General features: G+C 42.3%; 1 protein-coding gene across 1 annotated transcript; it reads right to left on the bottom strand.

The window, feature by feature from the left end:
- Positions 1-10,378: 10,378 nt before the first annotated feature.
- On the bottom strand, positions 10,379-18,641 carry PSMG1 (proteasome assembly chaperone 1). The gene is made up of 7 exons (XM_035315799.1): positions 18,477-18,641; positions 18,283-18,392; positions 16,776-16,927; positions 16,315-16,377; positions 14,150-14,348; positions 13,157-13,293; positions 10,379-12,150 (listed from the first exon to the last, which is right to left on the bottom strand). Exons 1-7 carry the CDS (start codon positions 18,611-18,613, stop codon positions 12,076-12,078), a joined length of 873 nt encoding a protein of 290 aa, XP_035171690.1. The 5' UTR covers positions 18,614-18,641; the 3' UTR covers positions 10,379-12,075.
- Positions 18,642-18,975: the final 334 nt, after the last annotated feature.

Below are 18,975 nucleotides of genomic sequence, written 5' to 3' on the forward strand. Positions count from 1 at the left end.
TTGATTGTCCTGAAACGCTGCCAAGTTTAAAGTGGAGAGTGTGGCCTGAAAGGAAATACAGTAGACACTAGACAATTTATTTGTTTCTGAGCAGGGACCTGGCTGACAGGCTGCGTCGAAGGTGGCTAACAAGAGCAACATGTTCCCATATGGAAACCATATGGGGAAATCAGCCAGGATCTGAAAACATGGCACAACGTGTGTACCGTGGCAAGGGAAAAAAGCGGCGCGCTGTAAAATCGGTGCCAATCACAACAGCAAATTGCTGATGGATAGTGCTGATAAATAACTGAAATAGTTAACATGCCGGCAGGCTTCAGGCAGAGCACTCTTAGGGCTGTAAAGGGAAAACGCAAACAGGAGGTGGACTCGAAAGGCGGCGGCGTGATGGCTGGCATTACCAGTGGGATGCGTTCACCGCGTTCTCCCGGTTCGGCATCGCTGCTAACCCCTCAAAAATGAGAACCTCTAAAACTCCGGAACGTGAAACCAGCTGAAAGCACAACTATTTAGATGAAGCGAGCAAGAGTACTGAGCCCCGGGGTGCCATGGGGTGCTGGAGAGACGGGGCCGGGAGGAAAGGGGCCGGGGACTGGCAGCGGCTGGCCGGAGCCGTGCGCTGGGCAACGTCGCCCTCCCGCGGCCGGGAAGCGCTTGGGAGCCTTCACCCAAAGGCACCTGTGCGAGGGAGAAGTGCTCTGGCCTTAAAAACAAGTAAATTCAACTTTGAAACCCACTAAAAACAACAACAACAAAAAGAAAACACTAAAAATGAATAGTTAATCTCAAAACAAATGAAATTTGTGTTCATTAAAAAGCCCTTTTGAATATATATTTTTTTCTTTTCACCTTATCGAGACAGCTGAGGTTTTTTTGTGCTTTTTATAGACCCCAAAACACTCACTTGTCCAAGGTTAGTTTGGTTCAGTCACTAAAGCAGAAAAGAAGAAACATTCACGCAGTTTTAACTCCACATGGAGCGGGGGAAGGAAATAGCTGCAGAATCCTGGTCAATCCAGCAAGCCACCGAGGTCACATTTTGTGCTGCTAACGAGTTGCTGAAACGCTTCCAGGACAGTAGTATTTTGTGCAAAAACAGTAACCAGAGCATTAAAGCACGTTACTATATATACACAGGTTACACTACCCTCATCTTTCAACGAGACACGCCGTGTTCCCATCTCATGAGCCACTAACTGACTATTTCTAAAATTTATGATTTTAAAGATATATGGAACAGATTTTTAAAAACTTTCTGTGGAAAAGGTATTAGCTTTTCCACATTAACTTGAAGATTTACAGCTTTCCTTTTCACAGGTGACAGTTTAGGAACTGTTTCACTGGTTCTGTATATTGCTACATATTCAGTCCGTGTCTTCAGTAATATTAAGACCAAAGCAGTGATTTTGTGTTTATTAAATTCATATATGATTTACACACAAGGAAGCTAGTCCAAAACCCACAGAAATCAACAGCATTTATGGTGACTCTGAGAAAAACCCTTGCAGAAAAATATATTTTGTTACGGTTTTGCCTAGCACCAAACAATCCCTTCGCTCTTTTTGAAAGATCCTTGTAGGAAGATTCCTGGAATAACATTTTCGGTGATTCGTCTTGGTTATGCTGGGTCCTCCAACTCCTGCAACATATACCTCTATAGGAAGTTCTGCAAGCTGCTTTAACCAGAAACCAAACCCAGGCTGCCCCAGCACGCAGCTTGTGCTGCATCCCAGGCCTCTCAGATACCTTTACAAACAGGTGGCTCGTGCTGCAAGGAGGGAGGACTGGGGGCAGCATGGGCCCCCTGCTGGAATAGGTATGGGCTGATCTCTAATTTTAGCTTTAAAATGGAATGAAACTGTACTGGGAAGTCTGAATTACCCCAGTCTTCTCTTGGCCTAGAAGAGACATTCCCTTTTTTTTTTTTTTTGGCACCCCAAAATACTTCATGGTACCCGCTGTCTCTGTGCACTGGAGCGTTCTCAGCTTCACATTCACATGCCATTAGTGCTCCCATTTGTCAGACCTTAACAGGCACCTTTAATGCTAAACTGCGTAGCCAGGACTTCAAAGCAGACAATTTTGTTTGTGATGATCTACCTGGTTAAATAAACCGCCCTTCAAAAGAAGAGTAACACATATTTAATTCAAAAGATCCAAAGCTGTACATGTCAAAAGGCCTCTGAATATAATCTCAACAATTGTAAATTAATACCTACATGGCAAAAGTGCATATGTGTACATGTAAATCCATATATGCATTGATATGTTCACAGTCACTGTAATTTGGAACAAAAACAAAAAAATATTGAGGTGGGTTTTAGCTAATTTCAGGATAAAGGAGAAGTTATCACACATTTCACCATCACCTTGTGCACAGCACAGCTATAAGATGAATGTTTATTTCAATCATGCAAAAGATTTGTTTTGTTTTAATGACAGAACAGAAGAAATCTGCCCCATCCCTGTCTCCAGCTGCAAGTGTTTTTTGCCTGTGTAACACCCATATTCCATGAGCAGAAAGGTCATGTGGAGGTGGAAATCACATCTGCTGCAGGAGAAGCCAAGTAGACGTATCTTCATGAGATCCAGCAGCAGCGGCACTCGTACTTTCAGTCCTCAGGTCAGATTTTCAGTGGCCAACCATGATCACCCCCATTAGTACATTTCACTAACTGGTGTTCTCATTTTCTTCCTGAACTTAGAAGATGTAGCAGAACCCTGGGTTTTAATGAGACATCAGGCTCGGGAGTAATCCACTCTTCTCTTTTAAGCAAAACACATCAACTCTGGCCAAAGACATTGGCACCTGACTTGCACTTTCTCACCCTGGATAAGTTCATTGAGGTTCAAGCAGGTGAGACAATCCAGATACCAAATGTTATGGCCAAATCATCTTTGGATAAATACAGGTAAAACTGAATTCCCTGCAACCAATTGTCCCTTGAAGATTGGGTCCTTCTTCCTACTCCTAATCTTAAACTGAGAGTCACAACATTTCTGTGACTGTATCGCACTTTCCTACTGCAAGAAATAGTGGCAACAGGCTCCAAGAGGCGGGGATTGCACCGTGTGGGTGAGGAGCCCTGGCACAGGCTGCCCAGAGAGCTGTGGGGTCTCCTCCTTGGGGATCTCCAAAAGCCTCCTGGGCCTGGCCCTGGGCAGCCTGCTCTGGGTGGCCCTGCTTGGGCAGGGTTGGAGCAGGTGGCCTCCAGGGGTCCCTTCCCACCTCAACACTTCTGTGATTCTGTGCCCTACCATCTGCTGGCCATCTAACATTTCATTTTCGCATTTAATAGCCTTTGATCAACTTTTGTCTTTCAAGAGTTTGCCAAATCATTCAACAAACAGCTTGAATCTTCTGGCCTCTGCACCTTGCCCCCTCCCAGCAGAGCTGCCTCACCTGTGGGCCAGGAGGAGCTGCTGCTCCATCCCCATCACCGCTGCCAGCACAAATAAAAGCAGCAGCACAAGGGAAAAGGCTGAGTCTTCCTGCAGAGCACGGGGGCCTAGAAGCAGTCCCTACAGCAGGCTGGACGGTGTCTGAAATGCAAGGAGAGGACAGGAGGAGGATGCCAGAGAAGCATGGGCAGGTGGGAGGTGGCAAGGAGACAACTGGAGAAGGGCAACAGAAGAGTGGGGTGAGTGCATAAAGCAGTATTTAACCCAAGCTGAAGAAGCCAGAAGTGACGTTTCCTACAGAGACAGACAGCGTGGTTGAGGGAGTGAGTAGGAGCTTACTGTTTGTTTATTGCTGGCTTAGAGACACGTACTGATTTTCCTGAGGTCCCAGCTCTAAGATACATGTGACTTCATCAGAACCTTAATTTTCATCACTGAGAAGGAAAGAAAAAGTCTAGCCCTCGTAGTTACAGGATAAACTCAAAACCTTGGGAAACAAATCAAAGAAAAAAACTTAAATGTAAACAAAACGTATTCATATTTTAGAAGTGACATGGTGTCTGAAGCAGATGCGCAGGTCACACACTTGGAGCTAGCTGCATCAAAGGAGCCTGTGTATGCATTTGCTTGTAAACAACATCTTCATCCTTGAAAGCAGCTCTTAGCTTTGCTCCTAAAGAGGCTTGTTACACAGCCACATAGTACTGTAATGTTTGCCTCTTGCCAGCAACTTTTTCATTTCTGGCTCTCAGGCTCTGACCAAACGAGTAATTTTTCAATTATCAGAGAATGGGCTCGACACTTAAGATTTATTGCCCCATAATTACGTCTCTAAGGTCAGAAAGTTTAAGTGTAATAATAATAATAATAATAAAACATGGGCCAGAAAATAGCAGCTGAGAATGCTGCTGGAACAATAAATATATATATACACACACACAAAAAAAACACACACTTTTTATCTTTTACACACAAATAATTTTGTCCAACTGCAGTAATGACAAACTTTTTTCTCCTCATTTTGAACATACCTTTAAAACAAACCACAACAATGCACAAAGCTTCCTGCATCCACTTCCTGCTAGGAACCACTCTAATTCTTTGAAATAAATATGTTTTGGGTTATTTTTGTAAGGGCAATGTTTAATATCAGTCCCCCAGTGTGTAAATGTGTAGAATACACCACAGATTTAACATCTGCTGCAAATAATTATACAGAGGACCTCAAGTCCTCTATTTTAAGATTATTAGGATATTGTACAGGTGGCCAAATTATTAAAATATGGTTTAAATTCACCACGCATGAATTTTCACAACATGCATCGGATCCTGAAGCCTGGAAGCCACATGTCAGCCCTAGGAAAGGCAAGGCTGGCTTGCTGCTATTCCGACATGAAAGGCCTTTTTCGGGACATCGCAGCGTCCCGGCTGGGGCTGCTCTGCAGGAGCCCTGGGCTGCAGCCCCAGGCAGAGGTAACACAAGAAGTTGTGACACAAGTTAAGGCAAGAGGCTTTCTTCTCAGGCAAGCGACCATTTGGGTGAGCATTGCTTTCTCTGCCCCATGCCGATTAAGTCAAGACCTCTGCCAACTGACCTGAATTTTGGTGTCCGACTTGAGGTGCACGCAGCAAGGGTAACGCAGGATGAAAACACCACAGCCAAACAACAGCTTTTGGTCCTGTTCACAAAGCACTGTAAAGGACTGAAAGCTAAATAAATGTGATGTTATAGCACCCTAGTTACTCTTACGGAGGAATATTTGGTATTTATTTCCATTACGAGTGAGCTGCTTCTCAGCGGATGAAGAGCTGCCGAGACGCGGTGCAGAGCGCTGGGGATGTCACTGGAGAGTTTGGGTCCCACCTGTGAGGAAGTACGTTCACACCAGCACACATAACGTGAAACCCACTTCTGCAGCCTGTGGTTTCACTGGGCTGCTCTGAAGACCACAGAAAATTTTTAGCACAGGAACTTTTGCACCTTCTTTGGAGGAAGCGCTGCTGTTCTGCTGCCAGGAGACGCCCTCTGCCCCACGGTGGCAGCACGTGCCATTACCTGCAGCACCGACTGAGACCTCAGCCAGAACATCTCCTGTTTGACTTCCTAGGAGCAGGCAGGTGTCTTTGTGCCCCCAGGGGATCCCTTCGAAGGCAGAACATGTGGCCAGGAGAGAGAGCTGGGATGGTGCTCGGTGAGCCCTGTGCTCTGAGCACCCCTGCCATGAGCCCGTCCATGCAAACAGAACATTTTGTTTTCCAGCAGGTGTTATAGTCTGAATGCGTTTAGATAACCACATCAAGGACCAGACTCTTATTGCCTGATGGAGAATAACGTCAGGCCTGAATCAGAACTGAACCATAAAACTTCTCGGAAGTAAACCCGTAAAAATCTCATCTCCAGCACTGACTTCTCCAGATTATTATTATTTTTTTTTTTTAAGTGCAAGTATTCAACTAATGGAAAAGGTTAATTAAAAAACAAAAATTTACATGAGCCTTTGAAAGCAGCGTTGCCACAAACGAGTGCCACAGAACTAACTAGCCTGCAGTTTTCATTTCTGACCTTGTTGTCACCTCCACATCAGCACGTTCCAAAAAAGCAAACAATAGGGCTATTGGCCAGTAGGACACAAAACAAAGCATTTGCAGTTATAACCAACAAAGTCTTCAATGACAATTATCCCTGACAAACCCGCACCACACAAGGTTTCTTTACGTGCCAGGTAGGAGCCGTGGGGATTCATGCTTAATTTTCTTCACTCCTAAGACCTCTGCAACAAGCCCTGTAGAGCAGAAGTCCACAAAGATAGGAGATGTGCTTACCATAACATATGAGTGCAAGTCTACATATTAAGAACTCACAGATTTAATTATTTTGTTAAAATCTACTAAAATTCAATAGTCCTTCTCAGTACCTGTTCCTCACATACACCCTCATGCACCTCACAGTGAAGTGGATAAAGTACAACCCGTAAGGGAAGTTGCTGAATCACCATTTTTTTGTGTCCACTATTGCAAAGCATCTCCTCACACATGGCACTGCAGGACTATCGCAAACGTGCTTGTTTCCTGCCACTCTGCAAAAATTGCCAAACAGAAGGAGCCGCAAGGGGAGCTCTCAATTCCCATTTTGGGTGAAAGTTTTGTACCTGCACTTCCCAAGCACCACACAGAAGAGCTGCTCATTGCTGATGGCATCCACAGGGTTCATTGCAGGGGCTCTCCAGGGTTTAAGATGGAAATAGCCTGGCACAGTACTTTGCACTTGCTCTCTGTGCTTATTATCTACTAAAAATACCCTTTTAGATCCAATTTGGAAGGGAGTTAAGCTGAGCAGCACATAGGCTGTCTCTGTGACCTGTCAGAGTTACCCAGAGCCAGCAGGGAACAGTTATCGCTCCTTGCCCCCAGCTCCTTCCTATTTCTCAGCAACCGCCCCAAACCCCAATTTTGTAGGATGACCAGCATGAAGTTTTTTTCAGCTGTGCCATCTCCTTCCTTTTCCATACCGGCTGCCCCTGCTCTCACACCACTACAGCTCTTCTCCCCTCAGACATTTAAGTGAGGCTGTGCACTCACCACTCCTCCCTTTGGCTGTGACACTGCTGCCCATAGTGGTGGTGACTCTTTTGCCTTCATTCTGCTGTTAATTCTCCACAAAGCAGTAGATGGCTTTAAAGAGCTGATGGAAAAAAAAAAATATATATATATATATATATATATTCGTAGATCATGAAAATGAAAAAAGGATCCAAGTCTGAATCAGACCTAATAGAGGAATTCAAATATCAATCCCAAACACAAGAAATACAGAGCATTTAGCACAGGAAAGCACTCTGTAATCCTCTGATAGAGGGGAAGAATCCATATTTTTTATTTTCAGGAAATGCCTGTGTTTAGAAACTGCCCTTTGAAGGTACGCTACAATTGTTACGAAACATTTTTTGCTTTCAAGTAATTATACAAGCAGATATATAATCTACCATACAAAGAGTATGTTAATCATTTGATTATACAATTACTTGAAAGTTTAAAAAAAAAAAAAAAGAAAAAGAAAAAAGAGAGAAACTATAGCCCGCCATTCAATCTTTATTTTTTTGCCCATACGTACTGTTTGGGGTCTATGGTGTCTCTCCTCGCTGAAGACATCTCAGGACACCCTGCCAGCAAACTGAAAGTAGTGCTTTACGTTTTTATCCTTGCTGGTTAATGGCTTCCCACAGTATTTGTCGTATGAAATTCAAGCCATTTTGATCATAAACTATTCTAGGCTATTTGTCAACAGCATCTTTGTTTCCTGTAAAGTAAGAAAGTCTGACCTCAAAGCTCTGGGCAAGGCAGAAGTGCCCATTAACGTCGGTGGCTGTCAAAGATTTTAGTCTAAAATGCTTAACGAAAAAAACAATACAATCTGATTGCTCTGAAAAACATCCTGAATATCTCCTAGTTTCAACTTTTTTTCCAGATTTTTCACTGTTTTAGATAAAAATAACATTAAAAAAAGAACACCAAAGGTTGTACAAAATGCTTCAAAATGCCTTTTTTTTTTTCTTTAATTCTTTTTCATTACCTGCAATGTTTCAACCATTTTCAGGTTTCACTACAATAACTCTGTTTCTGCTTTCATCATCCTGACCCACCTTTATTCCTACAGCTCACCTTGTGAGCGCTCAAGACACTGGCAAACCAGGTCCCAGGTACCTCCGCTCGGCCACGCTCAAGGCAGACACCAGCCACCATTCCTGAGGCTCGCCCAGCATTACGCAGGATGCTTGCCTGAAGTGGGAGAAAAAACTAAGTCCTGCTCCTTCAGCCTTGCCCATCTTTGACATCGGACCTTTAGAGTACTCGCTTGCCTCAGTTAGCACTCCCTCCAACATGGAGAAGAAATGAAGCCAGGAGGGGAGGACCTCCACAGTGTTTTTGTTGAGCATCGCTCTTCAGTAAGGCAGGGTGTTTCTGTGTTTTGCCTCCTCTACCCCTTAGCAAGGTTCAGGAACACGGTGAAGGACAGGAGGCAGGCAGGCACTGAAAGCAGCCCTCAGAAGGTGAGCGCCAACAGCACTGCCTTAGTGCCTCTAACGGCTTGGGCTCATTTCTGCTGACGAGCCACATGAAGGAGAACTTGTACACTATGTCACATCGAAAAGGAATAATGAGATAAAGTCAAAGAGAGCACAATTTATTCAAGCTGCATTGTCAAAAAACTGCAGACATTTTATTACTGGAGAGCCGCTGCATTGTACATGGCCACAAAAAACACTGGGGAAAATGAAAGCAGAGTAATAGCTGTATTGCTGTTTTGGGCTTTCAAATATGGAGGTTTCATAACAAGTTTGAATAAAATCCAGCTTTCTTGTATTGAATCGAGTAACTCTACATCCGTACTCTGAACTGCACAAACACCAGGGAGTTACTGCCAAGAATGAGGAGCCTCATTAAATATCCCAATACTCACAAATTAAGTCAGACACATCACCTTTGTGTCAGACAGAGCCTTCGAGGAAAGAGAGAACATTTCTGTCTGCCAAACGTATTCACAGCGTGATAAAGCAGACTGGACTTGAGAAAAGGCTACGACCTTTGCTTGGAAGACAACATTCGTCAGCAAAAGAGAGCTTGATGTTTACCTAAAAAAACATTGTCAGCAAGTGGCTTAGATGACGTGAAATCTGGAAAAAGAAAGCTCTTCCAGTCTAACAGTTTGCCCTATCTGATTTGACCACTTGCATTTAGCTGAATGCCCTAAGGAAACAAGTCTTCTGCAGTCACCTTTCAGACTTGCAGGCAAGAATCCACAAGTCATTTCTTCCCCCAAAACTTCTGAAGCCATCAGCCACCTTTGACAAAACAGAGTTTAATGTTCATACATTCCTGCAAGTATTATAAAATCCACTATCAGTTATAAACAACAAAAACTTACCACAGGCTCTTACTATACCAGAAAGCACATTCAAATATGAGAAAAGCTTTAGTCAGTACTCTTATCTTAGGATATACTCGAGTTGCTAGCTCTGATGCTTCCAGATTACTTAAGGGAGAAAAGCTGAGCTACTTCATACATCAAACTACAGAAAAAAAATAGATTTTTAAAATCAAATTATCTTCTTTCATTGCCCTATTCTACTTATTGTGTACTGGAAAAGGTTTCAAATTGACACATCACAATCCAGTCCACACAGATGTGTCTTACTTAGCATCTTTGTTGTGGATGTGGACATTGGGATCTATTGCAGCCCTGGAGGTGCCCAAGGCCAGGCTGGATGGGGCTTTGGGCAACCTGGTCCGGTGGGAGGTGTCCCTGCCCATGGCAGGGGGTGGAACCAGGTGGTCTTTAATGGCCAATTCCAACTCCAATTGTTCTGTGATTCTAAGGGAGAGTCTGACTTACTGTATGCTGTGCATGTACCCAGACCAACAGATTCACACCAGAGAGAACTACTCCTGCACAAAGCTTCACCTGACCAACAAGGTCTTTCACAGTAACATACCTGGATGCAGAGTGAAACCACTAGCCAGGTGTCTAACAGAAAAAGCATCACATCTCGGGTAAATGTTCTCACCTACAGAGAGTGATCACAGCCTTTGGCAGAATGCTCCAAAAGTGTAATTATTCTAGCTTCAAAGTGTACGCCAGTTTTCAGCCTTTTAATTGCCAAACTGCTGGAGTTCTGCTTGCTGCTTTTATTCAAGGTTTTCAAGAGTGTTCTTACAATTCAGCGTAAGCCCCAGTAGAAAAAAAAAAAACAAAAGAAACTGCTTTCTACTTCCATGGATAACATTTTTAAACATCGCAAATTGCATGGGTAATAAAAGCAATGCTAGAAATATATTTACAGTTCTGTAAGAGCCTATATATTTTTAATAAATATTTTTCTTGTTCTGTACTTTATTTTTAATCAAACATGTTCTGTATGCAAGAAAACATTTCAGCCAACATGCAACTCTTTCAGAGCAACAGAATTCTCAACTTAGATTATGTGCATAAACAGATTTTAATTAGAACACTGTGCAGAAATTGAAAGAACTGCTGCAACCATGCCCTGCACTTCATGCTTCAAGAGCTTATTTGAAAATACAGTACCATTTAAAGCAACAGTTTCTTCATTAACTAGTTATACTAATGGAAGTTGAAATCATGTCGTAAGTAATAATCTTTATATTCATAACAAGAATATCCTACTGCAGTGGAAACTGATACAGTGTGTAGTTAAAAGTTTCAAAAAAACAGACTTCATAGTGGGTCTGCTGAAGCCAGGAGTTACTTGCATCAGTGAACATCGACTAAGCTGGCCATTTTCAAACGAGAAGGGATGACAGCTCCATGAAGGGAACACGCACTGTTCAGAAATTTCCACTGGACATCCAGTGTTAAGCCAAAGTTAGATGATGTAGAGAACTCTGAAGCTGCTACCCATATTGCACAAAAGGTCAGGTTATGTGCAACTTTAAGATCTCTGTTCAGTGACTACACCAGTGACACACCTGGTAGTAACAGAAATATTTTCTTAAGCACCGTAAACTTAAATAAAACATTGAGTTAATAGTATTTTCACCAGTCAGAAATACATGCCGATCCTATTAAACATCTTAAATACACTGTTGAAATTGTCAGGAACTTTCAGGGCTTTTGGAACACTTTAGAATTTGAACTTCTACTTTCCTCTGAAAATCACATCTTCAGCATGAGAGACTTTGTACACTTCCTACTACTGACAGCAACTAAAATTATTGAATTTTAAATTTAATCTTTTGACTTTAAAATTTTGCTTCATCTGGATTCACCATGGCAACTTGCAAGCCCACCACCCTGTTTCACTGGGAGAGGTTCCTGTCTCTGTCAGAGGTCTGGCAGAAGGGAATGCCTGGTCCTGAACCTCTACGGCTCCAGCTCAAGGTCTGAAGTTGAAACTGCCAACAAAGGTGAGCCTGCAGCACAGAACAGCAAACAGGAGTTGAGGCACCTGAATGTGGGCATGTACCTTTTCCTGCCAGACTTGTAGGCAGATCCTAAATCACTATGATTTATTCACTGAATCCAAGTCACGGCCCTTCCACACAGGTCTGTGTTCCTGCCTCATCTGCAAGCTTGTTGTCCACTAGGAAGTCTTTAAAAGGTATTTACCTTACTTTACTTACTGCATTTTGTATCACTATATATAAAGTCTGTACATGCGCATGTACATATATATATATCATTCATATACACACACAAAATATCTGTAGAAAGATGCAGAGAATATTTGCTGCAACATAGACAAATCTTTAAGGATAATCATATATTAAAAAAAAAAACTGTTTCAAACTAAAGTAAAAAAAAAAAAAAAAGGTGCCCTCATTAGATATAGACAGAATACCTTAACCGCATTTCCTCTTTTGTATAGATAGGGGATACATTTAGAAAAGACAATTCCTTCAGGAAGAGAAAAAAATGCTTTTTATATGCCAAATATCTTTCTTTAGGAAAGATTGCTCCCGAAAAAAGTCACTCACCCCCTGAAGAAGAAATATGTGTTTGTAGTGATAAATTAGAAAGTACCAAAACTGAATTCAGAAGTAAAAAATGAGCAGAATTTATTCCACTTTTAAGGAAAAACTACAATTCCAAACTGTCCTCAACAGAAGAAACAGGAGTTTAAAAAAAAAGTGCAGTCTGTGTTGTAAGTGTCCTCTTTAAATATAGATGTTATTGTGAGTTTCGTTGGTTGTCAGTAACTTCTTCAAACTCTTTGTGCTTTCAGATACATCCTAGGAAACAGAAGAGATGATCAGCATTACCTACGTTGCAGTTAACGACAAAAGCAAACCAAACAAGCAATCAACAAAAAAAACCCACAAGCCCTCACTGTCACCCTTTCCAATTTTCAATACCATGAATACCAGTTTGGTTAACGTGTTAACTGTAAGCAAAGCTCATGTCTTCTGAATGAAGGTATCCAGAAAACTGCTCAAGGCTCCAAAGGAGTTTGCAATTTAACAATGCAATGGGATTCCTCAATTTGCATTCCCCCTCCCTCATATAGTGGAGGGCCTGAATCTCTGTTGTTGTTTTCCTCCAAAGCTTAAACATTTACGTGCTTGTCTGTTAGACTTATTTAGCAGACCTGTAATTCCCAATTCCCGCATTTAAAGCTGAGTACTTCCGTAACCATAAACCTCTTCTGTCACTGAACTAGAAGTCCAAGTGGCAAAACTGAGGAATGGATTTTGAATCAACTATACTTCAATTAAAAACATTTCAGAAAGCAGCAAGACATTTGCTTTAGTAGGCAGAATGCCACAATTTCAGAGCTGTTTGGTTAGTGCAAAACTGCAAAATCATCTTTATTGATTTAGTCTTGTAAATCTAGTAAAAAGCTATAGGTCAAAAATTTCTTAAGCAGCTCTCATGTATCACAAAAGGCAGTTGGATACAGAGCGAGAACAGAACCATCTTCCGTATGTACATAGAATGTCAAAAAAGATACATACCCTGAGACATTTTAGACACTTCCAAAGGAAACTGTAGCTTGAATAATCACAAGAAATTACTCCTTGATATACCAATACCACTGCAAGAGCCTGAAAAGCTACAAGTACTATACCAGAAATCACTGTCTACATTAAGAAATTCTGTCAGTAAAGCCTGTACCTTTCTGCACAGTACACACACTCACTCATTACTGGTGGGTCACCTCACCAGCCAAATACAAGAAGTGACAGACTGACCAAGACAGACCAAATCTCCCATTAATTTTACAATATGAAATCTTACCTTGACTAAATTCTTCAGGGTTTCACAAGAAAGCAGAGGCTTGAACGCTTCAATTGTAACCGTGTCCAGTTTGATGACATCAGTGTAACACTGATACAATACTGCAGGAATATGCCATACTTGACAGTAACTCAGAACTAAATACAAGTGAAAAGAAAACTTATATTACATTCAGCAGAGAAGAAGCCTTACTTTTATGTATACAATCAAACTTGATCTTGCCAGAACTTTAAAAGCACAAAAATTTATCCATTAACTGCTCAGGATCCTGACTGCTAGAGCAGCCATCCCTCATTCCCCAGGTACACAAGAAAATAAACTACCAAAATGCAAAAAAAATGCAGATCATCTTTCTTCCTGGTAAATACCTTCACTGGAAACCACACATTATTATTAGTAAACAAAAGCAATATGAGCTTTTGCTAAAACAAAACCAAATCAAAAGGGCAAACAAGATAATTTTTTTCTCTAGAAAAACAGTCTGTGTTTAGCTCTTGCAAGACTAAGTCTTCCTGGTGACAGTTCCATTAATTCAGTACTCTGTAACGAGTATGTAATAAACTAAATTTAACTATTTCATTAGGTCATTCAGTAGCATCGAGGAACCCATTTTAACTTTAAAAAGGAGAAAGGAGTTTCTAAGCCTCAAATTGGATGCTCTCAGATGGAAATAACTTACTGGAACATGTTTATGTTCACAAGAAAGTAAGATACTCCAAAATACAGTACAGAGTATACTTCATGTACTTATACTAAATAGTTTGCTAGTACCGACATCGTGCACATAAGTGGTAAAAGGAATTGTGTTTTTTAGATTTGTCTGTATTTTATGAGGCAACATAAGATGTTGAATAGTTAAGAATTAACTTTCAAAAAGAACTTTCTACGCACTTCATATAATTAAGTAAAAATTCTAATTGCAACAGGATGCTCTTCAAAAAAAATTGTATATTGCCACCAGCAGCAAAGTAAAAAAGCAAGACTGAAAAATACCAGCAGCAGGAAGATCTCGCACTATGTTTGGTTGTTCCAGCAGTGGGCAGCAGACCTGCTCTTTGAATTCTTTCGTCTTCAGGGCTTTCAGAAATGGAGATGGAAGTGTTAAAGTGGATTCCTGAGTTTTATAATCAGCTACAGGACACGTTGAAAGAATGGTTACTTGCAAGCCTTCCTTTCGTATATGGCCAAAAACCTGAAATAAAAATGTAAATGCATGAGCCAAATGTATCTGCTCACAGTAACTGTGTAAAAACACACAGACAAACTTCATTTTCAGTTCAGGTAGCAAACAGCTTCCTTCTGCTCCAGACATTCTCCTCTCCAGATTCGTGCTCAGCAATAAAACCAAGGGGAGCTGGCAGGTGGGCTGCCACTGCTCAGAGACAGGCTGGGCATCAGTTGGCTGGTGGTACGCAACTCTGTTGTGCACCACGTGCTTTGTATGGTGCTTCTGTTATTTTTTTCCTGACCCCCCCCCCCTTATTAAATTGACCTTATCTCAAGCCATACGTTCTTGTACTTCTCTTTTCAACTTTCTCCTCCATCCTGCTGCAGAGGAATAGGGGGTGTGAGGAAATGGCTGTGTGGTGTTTTGCTGTCTGACAGATTAAACCACAGTGGTTTATTTTGTTGGAAACACTAGCTAGTGCACACTTCTGCAAAACTTTACTTTTGTGTTCTTACTTCGTCTGTAATCGCTTACTGAGAAAGCACAGAAATGAAAAGATCTGATTCATGGAGACTGTGAGGATGTTAATGAGTTAATGAGAATTTACACTGCATACAGAACAAGTCCGTAACTCACACTGAAAGCAAAAGCATGACATTTCAGCTGTACGTTTAAAACTAACAATAACCATAAGTTCTAAAAATACAGTAATACTGGCTCGGTAAAAACTGTGTAATTCTCCTGTTCAAAACCACCTACGTTTGCAATAATACATACGCAAACAGCTGCAAAAACCAGCAATGGAGAAAACAAAGCCACAATAATCTTTCTTATACCAATTTAAATGAAGGGGAATATAACAAAACCAAAACGTTTAAGGTCCTAAGGTTTCTAAACTTTGAAGTCAACCTCTAACCCCCAAAATTGAATTAAATTTTTCAGCAAGCCACTGAATGACAAACAGCTCGTTTTCCACAAACTTGGGCCTGAGATCTCTAAGTCACCCCCAGCTTTTTATCCTCCTTGCCCTCCCATAATCTCTCTGGCTGTCTCACAGCAATAACCTCCTACAGCTCTCCCTGCACCCAAGTAATCCTTCTCTGGTGCCGGCTGCCCCAGCTAGCAGGCTGGACAAAGTAGGCATCGCTTAGCTTGGGCTGAAGCCTTGGCAGACACACTGCTCTGATCTCACGCCACAGACTTGCACAACTTCGGCATGATGTAATGGCTTTCAAATCAAACTGCTTGCTCATCAGATCAGTACAGATTCAAAGGAAGGCAGGTTAGCAAACAAGCAGCAACACAAAGTAAGTCCTTCTTCCCTGAGGCTAAGATATGACCCAAATTCATACAGAAAATCAACAGCCAGAAAATTCCCCATGGTTTTACATTATTAAAAGCAATGTGGTGCTATCTGGGGCGAACTGAACAGCCAGCAGCATTTGTGTACTTGAATTCGTGTACGTGGGGCAGCCCATGTGGCAAATAATGTATGAAAAGAATGGGACAGATACTGCTTTGGAGGCAGCTTCCTTTAGAGTTCCACCTTGTGAATGAAACAGATCACGCCCATCAGTAAGGACACTTCCTGCCATGAGTTTCACAACGTGTTTATCTGGCAGCTGTACATATTGTTATTTTTTTTATGGAAGAACTCTCCCACAGCTGAAGTGCAGTTGGAACAAGCCATGGAAAGATCAGAAAACAGAAACGGAACAAAACTGAAACTCTCCAAAAGATGTAACTGCACAGTGAGTTAAAGCAGATGTAACTGGCAGCACTAAAAAAAAATAAAAAAAAAAAATCAAAGGATCTGCAAACAGTAGATTTGTTCATTTGTTGAGTACTCAAGAAAGCAAGCCACAGTAGAAAGTTACTGACAACACTGTTGTGTTTAGAAGAGTAAAGAGAAAAGAAGCAAATGCACCAACTTAAAGACCCCCCCAGTACTAAGATTTCATTGCTCATTAAGTTGTTTCACCAGTTATACCTTTTCAAGCCACTGGAACTGTTGATCCTCAGCAACATAGCAACTACACTGACACAACAAAACCTGAAGAGAGAAAAAAAAAGGTTGTGCGATCAACTGGTTTAAAGAACAAAACAATAGCTCATGATCACGTGTAAAGGTGGTATGAGTGCAGTCAACTTTTTAAAATATTTTTGGGCTTCTTCATCTCCATTTCAACACGAGCTTTTCATTCATAACTGCTGTTAAAACATTCAGCCATGCAATGCATCATCTTTGTACTGAACTTCATTGGCCAGAACTTCAGGTGGTTTTAGTGAGTGTAACAACCCTTTAAACCTTCCATGAGTTTAATCCAGAACACAGCAGCCGTAATACTTTGTGCTTGGTTTGCTCTGGGCAGGGTGGGGGTCGCAAGGAGGTTGCTCTCTTTTTCAGAAAGCTAAAATACAGAAGAATTCATTAATGTGTAAGTCACTTACTGTTGGATCTGATATTAATCGATAGAACAGGCAGAAAGAATCTGTTGGGAGGACGTTTGTTGTATTGGATGTTCGACACCATTCATTCCACAGTTTCACAGCTCCAACTATTTCCCAACATACAGAATCCAGAATAAAAGATGACAGAAAAGCTGCAAAATAAATCCTGTTAATTTATAAAGAATAAAATCTCTGTCCTACAAATAAGTAGCTGAAGTAGAGTATTTCTTTCCAACGACCTCAAATAAAAGTGCAATTTTTTTTTTTATTGACACGCATCTATTGACCACATCTAGCAAAGATCAAGAATGTGAGTAATCTCATTGCATCAATACTTTAAAGATAAAGAGCAGTTCTAGATATAGGTAGAGATGCCTAGCATCAAAAACATGTACTACTAGGAACGGCATTGCTACAATCAACTTTGATTCTGTTAGCATACAGTAACAAATGCTACTAAATATTAAGTATCTAATGATACTAAGTGTTCAGTATTAAATATTACTAAATATTATTTAATGCTACTCTAATACTTCTTGACATACCACATTTACCAGATTTCTCAGACAAAAAAACACTGAGCCAGCAAGGTAGAGCTATTAGGCTGTCTCTAGGAAGCAGATATAAGTACTCAAGGCTTAGTGACAGAAGAGATACTAAATCAAAAGATCATAAATAAAATTAAAAGATCATAAATCAAATTAGTTCCTGTTAAACATATGACAGGTCTAAAATATATCTAACTACTTTTAAGGGGGAGGGGGGGGGAGGGAGAGGTGGTCCTAAGACTCTGGGCCTAATGAATAAATAGGCACCTCAAACAGGCCATTCTGGACAATGAAAAGGTGGGAAAAGGACTGATCAAGAAAAAAAAACGTGCAAAAGAATCATTGTTCATTAGTAAAGAAGGAAGGTGAGGAGGAACTAAAGTCAGAAATATTCACATTTAAGCTAAGACTTTGCTGAGGATTTTAAAATAAACTGAAATGGACTTTAGAGGAGGACATGGAAAATTTCTGAAGTCAGGACATTAAAACCTCAGAGACCTTCTTATACTCACGTAGGAAGAGTTAATGCACATTCCAGAACTTTAAAAAGAAAGTGGTGAGTGAAAGAACATTTGCAATTCTAAGAACGCTAACCGAAACATTCAGTTTAGTCAATTCTAAGTGATCTGAGGACAGCAGGGATGAAGGCAAGTTCACAGAACTCCAGGCCATCTCACGTGTATTTTGAAGTATGGGCAGAAGTGTTATGGCTTACTGACATGCAGTTTTACGATGTTGATAGTCACCTACTTGTAAACATCAGACTGCACTGAGCAACCTGTCATTACTGGAAGGAAACTTTTCCAAAGTAACAAACAATCCAGGAGAGCTGGACACCCGTGATGGCTGCAGCATGCAGAGAAACATCTTCCTCAACTCCTCGCTCTGGGAATGAAGCTCACACCACACGCCACCCCTTCAGGTCCCCACCGGCCGGCTTCCCGGCGCGCTCCGCCTACCCGCGGCGTTGTGTCCCACGGCGACGACGAACCTGGAGCAGGGCAGGGGCTCCGGGGCGGCTCCCGGCGCGGCTTCTCCCGCGGGCAGCGCCCAGCGCACGGTCACCTCCCTGCGACACAGCCGGAGGGGCCCTGCAGCAGCACGGCCGCCGCGGCCTCCCCCATCCCCCCGCCCGGCCTCCCCTCACCGCTACCTCTTCTCCTCCACCCTCCTGCGGATCTCCCGGTCCTCGGGCGTCTCCTCCAGGGCCTCCCCCGCCGCCTCCTCCTCGTCGTCGTCCACGCCGGCCCGGGACGGCGCCGTCACCACCTCCCCGAAGAAGGTCGCCATGGCCGCCCGCCCCCAGCCTCTCCCCCTCACCGCCCCGCGCATGCGCCGCGCCCGCAGGGCTCCCCTCAGCGCCACCGAGCGGGCGGCCGTTACCGCCGTTAGGGCCGTTACCGCCGTTAGGGCCGTTACACCCCTCAGCCGCCCGCCCCCCACCCGCACACCCCCTCACAGCCCATTACCAAGGGGGTGGGGGTGAAGGTGCCAAGCGTTCGCAAATAATACAGTGAGGTTATGGGTTGAGACGTATAGCTTTACTTTGGTCTGTGTCTACACGTACAGCGCAAGTCTTCGGGACTAAGAGGGCTTTCGCCTAACGCTTCTGGCCTGCGCTCTTAGTATTGCTCGCTGTTCGTGCTGTTAGC

This window comes from Oxyura jamaicensis, chromosome 1 (assembly GCF_011077185.1).
Source record: "Oxyura jamaicensis isolate SHBP4307 breed ruddy duck chromosome 1, BPBGC_Ojam_1.0, whole genome shotgun sequence".
NCBI lineage: Eukaryota > Metazoa > Chordata > Aves > Anseriformes > Anatidae > Oxyura > Oxyura jamaicensis.

What these genes read in the sequence shown, in the direction of transcription:
- PSMG1 (XM_035315799.1), bottom strand. Translation starts at nt 18,613, where the DNA reads ATGGCGACCTTCTTCGGGGAGGTGGTGACGGCGCCGTCCCGGGCCGGC. An exon ending in AGGAGGGTGGAGGAGAAGAG is followed by an intron (nt 18,393 to 18,476) that starts GTAGCGGTGAGG and finishes GCTGTGTCGCAG; the next exon opens with GGAGGTGACCGTGCGCTGGG. An exon ending in CCCTGAAGAATTTAGTCAAG is followed by an intron (nt 12,151 to 13,156) that starts GTAAGATTTCAT and finishes TCTGTTTCCTAG; the next exon opens with GATGTATCTGAAAGCACAAA.